The 14,789-nt window shown below is 37.8% G+C and overlaps 1 protein-coding gene across 1 annotated transcript; it reads right to left on the bottom strand.

Moving 5' to 3' along the window:
* Positions 1-6,088: 6,088 nt before the first annotated feature.
* On the bottom strand, positions 6,089-14,028 carry LOC104077529 (peroxisomal acyl-coenzyme A oxidase 3-like; the record flags this gene model as incomplete). Its single annotated transcript, XM_009578809.1, has 6 exons — positions 13,856-14,028; positions 12,049-12,282; positions 10,984-11,055; positions 8,822-8,911; positions 7,030-7,173; positions 6,089-6,177 (listed from the first exon to the last, which is right to left on the bottom strand). Coding segments are annotated over exons 1-6 (797 nt in total), but the record flags the coding sequence as incomplete, so codon positions are not given.
* Between the last annotated feature and the right edge of the window lie 761 nt (positions 14,029-14,789).

The following is a 14,789-nucleotide window of genomic DNA, read 5'->3' on the forward strand; positions in this document are numbered from 1 at the left end:
TGATATTGTCCATTACAGATATGTGATTTCCTTCTTTTTCTGTAAGCTTCTATCAATATAAATGCATACAAGATGGCAAAAACTTTAAAAAGCAAAAGAGAGAGACAGAACTAGCAATTAAAAATCACACAGAAAATTCCCATGCGTAAAGAAACCAGATATATTGCCTATAAGCACCAGTGTTGAAAATAAAAGCAGAACCTTACAGGACCTGGGAGTTAGGTGACCTTGTGAGATCACTGCCAACTGCTGTTACGCTCCTTCTACAAGAACTTTGCTATTTGAAATTGTTAGACATACTGGCCAATTTGAACTTGATATCGGAACATATTAAAAATAAATAGTAAGATTTAATGAAGTCAGCGATCACATTTCTAATCGTTATTAGCCTAGAAAGCATAGTGAATAGACATGGACCACATCTGTCAACGCTTTTAGGGGAAAAATCTCCTTAAAGAATTAAAGAAGTATCTTACAATAATGGAACTGTATACGCAGTCATGGGGATATCATGTACCAGCAAGTTTGGAAAATGGCTAAATTTCACATGGTGATGACAAGACCATAGGTTTGAAAGCTACCCTACTTAGGGCCTCTTCTGCATAGCAAATAGTGTGACTGAGATTAAGACCTCTCAGTAAGACAGAGAGATAGCTGTTACTTCAAATATATATCATAGGGCTCTATAGCAATGTGCAATTTTGCATCATGTGGCCCACAGGTAAAAAAAACCTGTATCACATAGACTTCTACCTAGATTAGCCAAGCAGAGTGAAGCTCTATTCCAATAGTAGCATTCTTGTTTGGGTTCTTTGGCCAGTAGTTTAGGGAATATTTCAAGCAAAGTTAATCTTACTGACTTTAAATCATGCAATAGTAATTCATCTGGTGTGCAGTAATGCTGATAAAAAAGGAGCAGCTGGAAAAGCTACAAGCTCCTTTTGCCAGTACTAAAATAATAAGCTGTTACCTATAGTACAAATAGCTCAAACATTCTTTGGTGAACGTCAGACTCACTAAAATGCCTTTCCTGCCAGCTTTTGTTATTGACTACGTTAGAGATGGTGCAGAGACAGTTCCTTCAATCCTTACAGCCAGAAAGAGAAAGCAGGTGAATGGTATTGGAAGGCTGTGAGTCAAGTGATCTCACGGCTGTTTATGGGATACAGTAAACCTTGGGAAGAATAACACTTCAGAGGTTTGGTGAAAAACTTGCAGAAGGAAAGAAAACAGCCATATATTCCAGACTGAAACTCACAGAAGGGTTAGAGTTGAGAAGAGTTACAGAGAAGCTGGGGAAAACTGCAAGGCAATGTTTTAGCTCTAATTTCTACAATCAACGCTCTAATCTAAGAATGCAGCTCTGTAACAGTAATGCTCAATAGCAGTGATAAAACAACACAGCATTCTATAGGCCTCCTAATCCTATCTTAATGGACTTCATGGACACACAAAGACCCACTCACCCTAAAGTTCTTACAGTCTAAGTGCCAGTCCTGCAAGGAGTCCTGGATGTGCAGACTCCTGCAACTGTTGAGAGCCGACAGAGCTCTGCTAAGGAAGAAAAAAGGTTGTTTGAAGTTCACTGCAGATGCGAGGCTGTATTTTTGTGGGTAGCAAAACAAATGTGTGACCAGATCTGAATCTACCTTTCCTCATTAGCACCATCAAATGCCTGTCAGTGTGGTTATGGCTACACAGTTTTGAGACAAAAATGAGGGAAGCACTCTTCAGCAATGTGACTACATCTTTTCAATGTGCACAGCTCTGTATGTACACATATAGTGTCTAACCTTGACTATAGAAACTAAGTGGAGAGGGCAAAACAGGGAAATATCAATGATTACACTGCAAAAATCACTGTTTTGACTTAAACTGCAAGATGTGTCTTGCAAAATATTTCGTTTAACTGAAAGTGGCACTGTTCACAAGGATTGAAGGATTGATGGTACTGTATTCAGATAATGTAAGTACAGGCACAGGCATTTTTAACATTTATTTTTATTTTATAGCTGCTTCACCAATATACAAGGAATTTTAGTGAGGGCTTTCAGAACCTGCAATCTCTTCCCAGGAGGGATTCTTTTACACCATTTATTGCTTTTCTGCCCAATAAACCCCCTTTTCCCATTTCATCTTGAGTGTTTTGGTTTTTTTTTGTTTTTTTTTTCAGTATCCAGAAAACTGAATCTGGCCTCAGTGATTGCTAGAGAACACGCTAAATGTCTTTGCCTGTTGTATGTGTGGAGGGATTGATTACATTTTAATTGTACATGAAAGGTTGTTAAAGAGCTAATAAAAAACCTCAGTTTTCCAAAGTCCACCATTATGGCTGGATACAGCTAACAATTCTTCTTCCCCCAGAAAGATCCTTTTCTCCTCCACAAACAATTCAGTTAAAATAAATAGCTTTCTGTCTGACAGTGGTTTGCTGTATCTTTGATAGCTTCATTTCGCTCGTTCTTCCCTTATAGTTTTTGTCTGCTCAACAAACTGCATATACGTTATCAGTAGGAACGAGCTCAGAGCATGTTTTACAAAGACAGGCATGTTAAGCACCACTTCAGAAGCACAATTATAACTGATTTTCCAACTCTTCCCCATGTAGATTCAGTTGGGCATCATTTCTATTTCTGGAGTGGGGAAAGCAGCAATTTGCTGCTAGTTACAACTGGACATGAAATTGGTTCACCACCGACTCAGTGGCAATTGTTTACTGACTTGCACTGCAGTAATGGGTAATTTTGGTAATGTTACATTAGCCAGGGTAGACAAAAAAAAAACCCAACAAAGGGAAGAAACAGAAATGCACATCAGCACTTACCCAAGCTCTTGCTTTATGTCCCTCCTCTTATGCCTGCCATGCATTTCATTGAAAAGCCCCTGGATCCCAAATACCCAGAGTTTTTTTTAGTGGTTGTTTTTTTCCTCAGCTACTTCCATTTTGAGACCTCAGTGAACAGCACATTTCAAAGACAGAAAGCACAGCCAGAGCACTAGAAACAGGTGGATATTTTTGTATTATAAAAATAAAGACTGAAGCACTTGCATCCCCTGGCGGCAGTCTGATTTGTTTTTCTGGTAACAAAACACAAAACCAGTCTAAACTCCCTGTAAGAAAAATTGGAGTTCTATTTTTAACCATTTATGTATTGATTACACAAATTGTTGTAAATGACAGAGAGAAAGAAAAATATTTTAAAATATTTTAAAGTGATTTTGTCTTTTTTGTCAGGATAGCTGAAGTTACAAAGCCTTGCAAAACCCATGTGATTTTCGGACATTACAATTATGAAGCTATGAGAATTATTTGGAAAAACAGACTTAGAAGGAGCAGGCTAGTCAATTGGATTTACACTGCAAAAATTCCCACATTACTTCTGAAATTCTTTCTCTTACTGAAAACATTACACTGTTAGCAGGAAACCAGCCTTCAGCCAAATGACCCAAGAGATTAATTGTTTTCCAAAGCCAGAAGGGACAACTACAATCACCTACTCTGTTCTCTTACGTAGCATAAATCAATGGCATTTTCCAAGGAAGCTCTGGAATTCCTTCCCCATGTCCTACATAAGTGTTCAGGAGCTTAACTCTCTGTACCCATACTGAAAATTAGTAGCATAAACATCTTGAAGTGCAGGAACAAAATCTGACATCTCAGATGTCAGACTCTGATCTTCACTCTGACCATTTATCCTGAGTGTAACTACATGGAAATATATCTGATTTACTAAGTGTCTATGGTAGTTGAACCAGACTTCACACATACATTCAAAAAACTGGCAAAGCATGCAGTAGAGACTAACACTTGTAGTCACAGCATAATGGAATGTTTTCTCATCACCATGTACAGCAGGCTTCTATAGTACACAAGAACTGCAGGCTGTGCCTTCTCTGCGATAAGCTAGGATATAAGATTACTAAACTGCTTAGGACAACACCTTGACAAGGCAGTGTCTGGTGGCCCAGGATGAAATGTTTCCCTGTGAATCCTGGCATTTTGCAGATCATGCAAACAATGGTCCATCTTCTAGAGTGGCACAGCTTGTCCTCTCTGCAAACAAATGCAGAGCTATGAAGCTACTACCTCTCCAGTCCCCATCCAGGCCTTCATGTACCTCTGAGAAGCAATGTGTACAAGTCCTGATATTTTTGACAGCTCAGTGTGAGCAGGAAGGTTGCAAAGTGAAAACTAGTTCTCTAGTTCTTGTGAACAATGTTGGCATCTAACCCCAGACTTCTCCAAAGAAAATAGCTGGGGTAGATCAGGAACACAGGCACCTATAGTTTTCAGCTGAATGAAGGGTATCTACTAGTAACCTCGGGCTCCCTCGTCCCTCTATCTTAATCTGCAAGTGCTGTCTTAGACTGAAGCTTTCTAGTGCAGGGACTGTCTTAATCCATACTTAAGAGATCTAGATCCATGATTGGGGCTCCTCAGGCACTGCTGTTAGCAGAAAATAATAGTATTTTTTAAAGCAGCATATGCAAAGTAAACAGGAAGATTAGAATGCCCTATGATTGCTTTAAATGACATGTGATGTCATAACTAAGATAAGGGATTCCATCTGACATTACGATAGGAAGTTTTTGGTATCTCTTATTTACAGTGTATTATGTAATTATCATTTCAGGTTATTCAGTTATTACCGATATTTTAAGAAATGCTCTATTTTTTCGCAGTAGATCAAAGGATAAATGGATCTTAAAATTATGTGCATTTTGATGTTATGTGACAAGCACACTCTTCTCCTTCCTCGTGTTGTGCATAAAACTATGCTGCAAATTAAGAGCAAACAGCAGAATCTAAGCATTTCTACAGAAATATGAAGCTGAATTACATTTAGATTACTCAGGCCCATGTTGCTGTGCCATCTGGTGGCTACTAGTTTGTAATGCAGATACAGGCAAAAATACCCACCAAAACCCAAACCCCCTTCTTTTCCAGGCCTTTTCTCACATTTTTCCTCTATAAAACTTAGTTTTCTATATGTTTTTTTTCTTTATTTCGACTGTGTCTTCAAGCAATAGAACATCAATGAGAATGATCTACATAAATATAAAAATCAGTGCTATTTTTGCCACTACAAGCTATTTGGGACATGAGGAGGAGGCCGGCAGAGACAACAAACTACAGAAGACCTACGACCTTCTGGAAAGCCAGTCAAAGCCATTACATTTGAAAGCAGGATACCTTAGGATGTTTATACTTTGTTTACTGGAATGATGTTATGAAGGACAATACATATATCTGTAACAAACTGAATCAACAGAAAGAGGTAAATTTGAGGCATAAAGAAGTGACCCTCTTACTATTTTAGGTCTCTGTCTTTACACAGAGCTATGTAACCAATACAGGGGCTTAAATCGTAATTTTTACATAATGGCTGTTTTAATGCAGAAATCTACCTCTGTTTCCTCGCTGTCTCTCCTCCCCATCAGGCACCTTTGGTTAGCAGAGACACAGTAAGGCCACTGAAGTCTGTGACTCAGAACAGGTACTTTTTTATTTCAACTGTACACAGAGAATACAGAAAAAAATAACTAACCTTCTCCTTCTCTTCTGCAGTGAACAGGATTAGTCCAGAAATCCCATGGTTTAAACAAGATACCTAGTTTCTCTACGGGGTGTCATTGATCTTACATCTTCATTAACAATAAACCTTGTCTGTTGACCTCCATTAGCCTTCCCGTGGGCTGGAAATCAACAGACAAAATAATTAAGGGCTTACACCCAGATGGGTGAAGAGGCTGATTAAGTTCTTTACTCAGAATTTAACGGATTTTTTGGTTTTTTTCATTATTATTACTGCAGAGTCTATGACTGCAAGAATGCTTGGGATATTTACAGACTATCAGTGGCACTTCATATTCTAAAAAGTGAGAGAGGCAGAAAGACTATGGTTATTCAGATAGAAAATACTGAAATTCAAGATTTTTCAATTCGGGTTTTTCTTAGAAATACCAACAACTTAAAACCACTAGCGAATACCTCAGAAGTAAAGACAGAACTGACACGGGAGGATATTTGCACCACTACAGTGTGACACAATCTAGAATGTTTCCTCCTTCAAATGGATTGACTTACCCATTATCCAACCCATTCTGCCCAAGTTTCTTTCCTATGTCACCGACCATCACACCCGGTATTGGTAGGAGAGTTTTTGTATCTCGAATCTGCATAGAAGTGGAATGAAACGTTATTTCAGTTGTGGAACAATGCAAGACATTGGTTGAACTTTTCAAACAGTAAAAATATTCCCAACTTGTATTCTGTTATTAACATTAAAGAAAGCTCTCCGTTTTTTCCAGCACATAATCTGGGATATAACTTGTACTTACATATCCTCTCATTCAGGACATAGATCCCTTAATGAAAATTACTTTGGCAATATGACACTGATTACATCACTATGTTAAATACGCCTTAACACTGATGACTGCTCTCATCAGACTAGCATTGAAACCTTCTTCAGGTGTACACAGACATAGTAGGAATCAATGGAACTTGTATATAACAATCAGCTTTGAGATATTCCCCAATTTTGTAATAAATTCTGTTCAGTTTGCAACTAGTTCATTTTACTATGTACAACTTCTCTACTACATTGCCATACTTTCTGATGCCTTTAATCTTATAAACTGATCTCTGTGATACAGAGATTGCAGATTTCATGCAGATCAGCCTGCAGCCTTGGCAGACATAAATCATCTTAAGCCTCATCCACGACTTTCAGGTCTTGATATAGCATAGGTTAGTTCTAACTATACAGGTAGTGTGATAATCTGGAGGCTTTTCAACTCTTTTGTATTTTTCAGAATTTTTTGCAGAAAACTGACAGTATAAAATTGGTTGTACAACCATCATAAAATCAGTGAACATTTAAAAACAGTACACCTGTTAAAATTGCAATGCATGTTGAAGGCATTAATTAAAGAATCTGCGGGTCAGTTATAAGTAAAAGCATAACAGAAAGTCTTTAATTTGAACCCACTCCCCCCAAAAAGAAAAAAAGATTTCTACCCTACTTGTACAATAAAGGAATGTAATCCTTGGCACTGTCCATCAGGAGTATAGAGCTGGGCATACACAACTGCATGAGTGGCATGTTTCCCCATATTACCAACCCAGAACTTTGCAGCTTCAAAGTCAGGAGTATTGATGACAAATTCCTGTAGCCAGGAAAGAAAGGAGCAAATTATATAAATCATAAAAATCAACACATGGCTATTTTCTTTTTTTTCATGACTATGATAATGTTTTGAAAACATCCATTAACTGTCAGGGTTTTATTCTGTACTCTACTCCAACAGCTGAGATCTCTCTTATTGTGTTCAACTTTGGAGAATACATGTAGCTAGGAAAAATTTAGAGTTGAAAAAATTCACTATTTCATTCTAAAGCCTGAAATTCAGGCTTTTAATTGCTCATTTAAAAAAAAATTGCAGTTAAAAAAAGTAAAGCAAAGTGATGGACTCAGAAGCATTTCATAGATCTTATGTTAAGCTCAGCTATGAGTCCACGTGAGAGACTGTGAGGGGTGTTTCAGCTGTGAGGGCCGAAACCTATGCAGGGACCACCTCCTCCTTATGCAGTTTTGTATGGAAAGGAAGCCTGGTTGACGGTGTGAAAGGCAGCACACTTCCCAGTTTGGACAACTGGGGGACCATGAGTAGTGGGAATTCTGAAGAAGACATATATCCTGAAATTTAGACATAGCTTCAGCATTCAGATTTTTTGCTTCCAAACAGTGTGCTTTCTGGATGTAAAAGAAATCTGAACTCAGAGCTTCATGATCTTAACACAGATTTAGTCATTCCAGTCACTTTTACTGCAGTGCGCTCATCACCAGCCTAAAACTCAATTTATTTAAATGGAACTTTTCATGCTGCCAATCTCACAAGTTTGGGTTTTTTTTGTTTGTTTTTTTTTTTCCTGGAAAGGGATCTGATAGTCCATGTTGCATAAATGCTCACTGAATTGCTTGTATCTGAAAAAATGCAGACTGGAATGCTGTCCTACTAAAGAATATAAAATCTTACGTTTCAAATCTATGATTCTCATTTCTCATTCTTTTGAAGCCACCTCATAACGTGACATTGTTTGTTGACAGTAATAGCACCCAGTTCTGTATATTACAGTGCAATAAAATGCCAGTCTTTTGGGGAAGATGATGAGCCTACCTTCTTGGGACATGAAATAACACATTTTAAATTCAGCTTGATATAAACTAAGCATGTAGATGACAAAGAGAAAGTTCTATCAGCCTGCTCTCTTAACTTCTATTTTCTTCTCCCTTAATGTAAAACTACAATGAGTTCTATTCATTTACTGAAAAAATGTTAGGACAATGAATTTATTTCTGCAGTGGTGTTGATTTCAGAAAACAAATTATTAATAGTAAGCACTATCCTAATGGAAAAAGCAGGTTATTGTTTTCTTCTTTGGGTCTCTGATAGTCTTGTTATCTCTTTTTTGTATTTCTTTTTCTCATCCTCAGGAAATAATCCTGATGTTTGTATATAAAGCCTTCATATTTAAAGACAAAAGACAATTTAATCTGCACGTCCAACTATTCTTTAAGAGACACAATGGAGGAGAAGGATGCTATCCTTATTTTATATCACAACCAGAAGAGAAAGCAAGAAAACAGAAATTGCTGGGTTTATTGTAAATATTTGTAATAATATTTTTTTTTGCATTTGGAGTTGAACTTGATTCTTTCTTGTTAATCAAAGAAATCCCTGAATCATTCTGTCCTGTTAGTAAATAACCGAGCTTAACAGTGTCAGACATTATTTCTGTGCATTAAGGACTAACCTGAGTGCTACGATCAAATGTGGCAGTAGTCCGTATGCCTTTGGTATTAGTTCCATGGCTGAGTTCAGTCAGAGCAAAACATCCAAAAATCTAAACAAGGAGATATAAAGCACAGTTCAAGATCACTTTATTACAGCAATTAAAACGGTAAGAATTTCAAATGATTGTAAATTCAGCTGTTGGAAAGTAACTTGCAATGCAAGAAACCAATCAAATGTAACCCTAAGGCTAGGACATCATGCCTGCAGTCAAGTAACAGGTGTTTTTTTCCTTTGCTGATGGCTGACTCATTCAGGCAGGTACAGATTATTATACCCACTGACTAAGTTTTCAGCTGTCTGGGTTGAAAGAACTGTCGCTTGGTGAAAACTGGCAAGTCTGTTTGCATTACAAGCAGTTCTGGGAACTCCCAAAGTTAGGGGAAAACCAGAATGAGGCTGTTTATTTTTAAAATTGCAAACAGCCTACATTATTGAAGGGGATAAATTTATATCAGATCAATATAAAGATACACTTGGTTTTCAGCAACATTTGGGAACGCTGCCTCCTTGAAGCCACACTGAAATGTGCATGCTGCAACCCTTTACCCTAGACTGGTTTGGTCTTAGTACACACTCTTCAGTAACAAACCTGTGAAAAGCAAGTGAGAATAAAGAAAAAACAAACACCAAACCAAAAAACTGAAGCCTCAAGCAAAATTATTCTGACAAATACATATCCTAAGGCTTTTGCTTAGACTGAGAGTCATTAAAAGAATTCATCCTGATCTTCAGCGTGGGGTATCCAATCAGAACTATGTAGCAGTATATTGTTGTCTAAGAGCAGACAGATAAACACACAATTTCAGAAAATTAAATAAGCAAGGAAGGTGAATGGTTGGCAAAAAAAAAAGATAAGAATTTATAAAGAATAAGGAAAGAAGCATGAAGCTCAGTTTGGGTGTGCTCAGCATATATATCTTGCAAAATCAAAGAGGGTCAGGCCAGACAATGAATGCTGCTCACACAGCCAAATGGCATAGAGAGGAGAACTGTTTAGGATCGGCTCCTTCTATATCTGATAAGCTGCACTTATTCTGCAGGGTATTTGGCCCTGAGTCTCCACTGGACTCCATGTGGTATTTCTGTGGCATTAAGACATCATTATTTTCCATTTTTCCATCAGAATGGAACTTTTATAGCATCAAGGCAAGGATATACGTTGCACACATGTATGATGTAGATATGGGACGTGGGTGTGTTTTAGCATCCAAAACTTGCTAGGATACTCTTAAATGACTGTGGACAGAGACTAAACTGGTATAGTGTCATCCATACTGCCTTTTGGGAGTGTGCTGGTTTTGGCTGGGATAGAGTTAATTTTGTTCGTAGTAACTAGTATGGGGCTATGTTTTGGATTTGTGCTGAAAACGGTATTGATAATATAGAGATGTTTTCGTTACGGCCGAGAAGTGCTTACACAGAGTCAAGGCCTTCTCAGCTTCTCGTGCTCTACCGACTGAGAAGGCTGGAGATGCACAAGAAGCTGGGAGGGGGCACAGCCAGGACAGCTGACCCAAACTGGCCAATGGGATATTCCATACCATATGACATCATGCTCAGTATATAAACTAGGGGAAAGACAGGCGGGGGGCCACTGCTCAAGGACTAGCTGGGCATCAGTCCGTGGGTGGTGAGCAATTGTTTTGGGTTTTTTTTTTCATTTGCATCACTTACTTTTCTTGGGTTTTATTTCCTTCTCTTTTTGTTATCTTTCTTTTAATTACATATTATTATTATATTTCATTTCAATTATTAAACTGTTCTTATCTCAACCCATAAACATTCTCATTTTTACTCTTCTGATTCTCTCCCCCATCCCACTGCGGGGGGGGAGTGAGTGAGCGGCTGTGTGTTTAGCTGCCTGACAGGTTAAACCATAACAGTGGTCCCCAAACTTTGTCTGCATGTTAACTTGGACAGTCTAAAACAGATCCAGGAAGTGACATAATAGCTAGCAGTAAGGATAGTCAGGGCTCAGTGCTTAAATCTGCTCCTTGGTCCTTTCTTTTCCTATTTAGAAGTACCTAGGTATGCAAATAGGTCAGAAATAACACGACGGTGCAGGTGGTGCCATGTTCTGATGGTGCCCATTTCTCACAAGTTATCAAAAAAAAAATTTACCTCCATGCTATAAACTTTTTTCACAAAGTCTGCAAACCTCTTAGAAGCACTCAAGATTGTACCTGCAAATACCTGTAAAAACAGAGAATTATGAATGAAATCAGTGTCCCTGTGATAGAAAGCACAAATTGCATGTGTAATCATTTGTAATAGTGATGTCCACTAAAGAGACCAGGGAAAATAGGCTGCACAGTAAACTACTACTTAGACTATAGCTGGAGGAGGCAAGTCAGGATTTGATCTTGTCAAAGCCGCTTTACAGAGGACTGAACGCTAACCTGTTCAAGCCTTTATTGCAGACTCTTAAAAATGCTTAATGAGCTCACTTTCCACTTGTCCTTACTAATGTCCCCTTAAAGTAAAACTTTAAGACTGTTCTAGTTCGTTTTACTGCAAATGGATTGGGAACTGAAGCTGCTTCCAGATCAGACAAGAACATAACAAAACTATAATTCCCAGACTCTCCCCTGCCATGTGAATAGTAATAATTAATTAATTCAACTAATATTATTTGACCAGCTATGTCAAGTATTCTTTCTGAGAGACTCATCTAGGTAGCAACTGATGAACAGATGATGTCTGACAGCCACTGACGTCAGTGAGAAACTTTACACTGGTTTCCATTCCTTCTGGATTCTGCCCTGAATCAAGACACTGGGGGCTTGGCAAGGAAGTTTCTCATACCTGTATCTGTAGCAAAGACATGGCCACAAAATAGGGCCCAACAACCAAGTTCTTTGGCTGCTACTGCCCTAGAGAGGAGGCACAGGAGTGGACAAAACAAGGTAGAACTGTAGGCATCAAAATATCTTTCTGTAGTTCTGTCTATACTGTTCCACCTTTACTTTCCAGGTGGGATTCCAGTGGAGACAGGGCTTAATGACAAAGATCTACTAACTTCATCCCACAGCTCTCTGATTCTTCTAAACCGTTAAACTGAATTCCATTTTTGAAAACAAAGGACTGGGAAAAGATATAGCTTTAATAAAATAGACAGAAAGCAACAGAATTATGGTATTACAAGACACTTAAATTCAAATACTACACCCTTTGAACTGTACTTACACCGCAATGTAAGAAATACTGGAGACATGGAGACCAATCGTACATTCCTATACAGATCACCATATTAAGTATCTTTAATGGGTTCTCTATGATCTCTTGCTGAGTAAGAAAATCATACTCAAAGAGCCTTTTACAGCGCAGGAATGTCAGCTCCTGGTATTTCTCACGGCACAACTCTTCTCCAGGATGATGTGCAAAGAGAGGATCACTTTCCAGAGCAGAGAAGATTCTGTTCTTGAGGGGGAAAAAACTGATATGAGAATGTTACTCTAAAAGCATTAACAAAACAAGCTAATATTCTTCTAGGATAATACTAGGCCTCAAACTACAATCATTTGATAGAAGATGTAGATTTATAAAGCCAAAACTCCAGAGAATTAAAAAATATATTTAAATGGTCTGTCATTATATATACAGTTCATGCAGCTAAATTTTATGAAAGCTCCTTCGTCATGAAGTAGTAAGTGTGGGACTGATTCACTCTGAATGTAAGAGGACAGTATGGTAAAACTTGCTTTTTATAGCAGCTTCATTATTTCACTATATGAAGCTGCTGGCAGGATCTAAAGGGCAATGGCCCTCAGTCGGAGGATAAAGGTAGAACTCCAGGGGTTACATTCAGTTAGAAATATGCCATAATGGTAAAGCCATTAAGCTACCACAACTGCTCTGTTCCCAGATGAAAGCAGAAATGTACTCAATTTAATGGAACCATCATATGCAGCCATTCAATATGGGGATGTGCATCTTTTAATGTTTTAATTTGGATTTTTTTTTCGTTAGATGATATATTATGGCATTTTTTCACCTCAGATCTCTGTGTCCTCAAGATATCCACATCTTCTTAATTGTCTTTCATGTAATATAGAAAAAAGAATGCAGCGCCTTAGGCAAAATCTTTTAAAAAGGTTTCTAAAGTCCCTTCCTTGTCTCTGAAGAGAATGACACAGTAAGAAGGAAGAAAACCAGATGATTTCCTGTGCTTTTCTTTGAAAGGTAGGGTCATTCCTTCTCTCTGTATGAACAATACTATTTGCCCATACAGCTTTGAAACTCCCTCAGACACAGAGCACTTGTGTTTCTTCAATGCTTTTAAGCATATTAGTCAGATGCAGAACAAGGCATTTTTGATTTCTCTGATCCACCTTCTAAGATTTTAATAATTATGATGAATGTTCAAGATTAGCTTAAATCAATGTAAATCTATACCACCTTCAAAAAAGCCAGCTCTTTCTCCTCCTACATCTCCAAGTCATGCATTCCCACACCACCTCTTGTGCTGCAATTAATCTCTTTTTCGGTAAGGTTAGCTTTCAGCGAGATAGGCATGCTAATCTGTGCAACTGCATTGCCACATAAGCATTAACGAAAGCATAGAAGATCGTAGGAAATTATGTCAGGTCAAAGGAAGACAGAAATACTAGGTTTGACAGAGGCATGAACTTAGCTCAGCTTAAGCGCATTGTAAAACCGTGGCATATATGATTTAATGCAAACACTACAGTAAAGAAATATGGTAGAATATAGTTCTTTCTCAGTTTGAAATGAACACTGAAGTTCTGTAATGTAGCACCTGCTGGTCTCCCCTGACGTTCAGTAATGAAATGAGCCTTATGAGACAGCAAAGTAGGTTGCTTCAAAGTTCAGTTCTGTTCTGAAAATTGGATGTGCAAATCCAATTCCTTCATGCTCCATATCTACAGAGTATTATTAAAGTAAATAGTCTCCCTTTGAAAATTACATTCTTGCTTCTACTGATAAGATATCTCCAAAATTAAAACATGCTTACAATTCTTGCAAAGTTTACCTTAAGCTGGATGATATCTTCGCCATCTAGTAACACTGCCATCTCCTTCCAGTTGAAGGAAGCTTTCTTACGATATTTGCATAGCGGTCCTTTAGGGAAATCTGGTAGCAAAGTATCCCATGAATTTTGGTTGCCAGTGGCTTCTTTCAGGTTCAGTGTGGATGCCATTGTTACCTAAACTGCACCAAACAAGAAAAGCTACAGCACAAACTGAAGCACTGCAGATGTCTAATTTTTAATAATAAAAAGAAATCAAAAGGGTTGTTAATTAAATCCATAGACTTGTTCAAATCTATGAGTATAGCAGTGCAGAGCCAACTAAAAGCTTGCCCTTCCATTTTTCTAATTCAATTGGCTAAGAAAGAAAGCTAAGAAAAAAAATGCCTTTGATCAAATGTAAATGAATTACACGGTCTTTGTTATTAAAATATGAGCTAAACCTTTTAAAATAAGCAAAATATGAAACAGGGACACCATTGGTTACTATTGCGTAATAAGAAAGGGGGGATGAGATAAAAGAATCAGGCAAGAAAAGAACATGTCTCAAAATAACATAATGTGAAAAATTGTTACCTTGCTTCTAACTTAAATGCAAAATAATAAAATATTAAAGCACCCAGACATGCATACAAAGCCCTGTTCAAATGCAGGAGATGCCTGTATTATTTCCACATTACTAGTTAACATTTAAAAAACTTTTAACTAAATGGCACGTTGGTTATATGTTAAGGTTTGCTTTTACATAACTGATGAGCCATTGTTCGTGCATAAACACGAGACAGAAGACAACAGGGAAACAGTAGGAACTCTGCCTTTATCTTCCACTGGTTGAATATATGAAAGAGTAAGTGGATAATAAAACCTTTATTTCATGTACACTGATTGCAAGAAACAAATTTCTGTAAAATTCTGCACATTTGCATCTCCTTTGCCT

This window comes from Fulmarus glacialis, unplaced genomic scaffold, assembly GCF_000690835.1.
Source record: "Fulmarus glacialis isolate BGI_N327 unplaced genomic scaffold, ASM69083v1 scaffold13275, whole genome shotgun sequence".
Lineage (NCBI taxonomy): Eukaryota > Metazoa > Chordata > Aves > Procellariiformes > Procellariidae > Fulmarus > Fulmarus glacialis.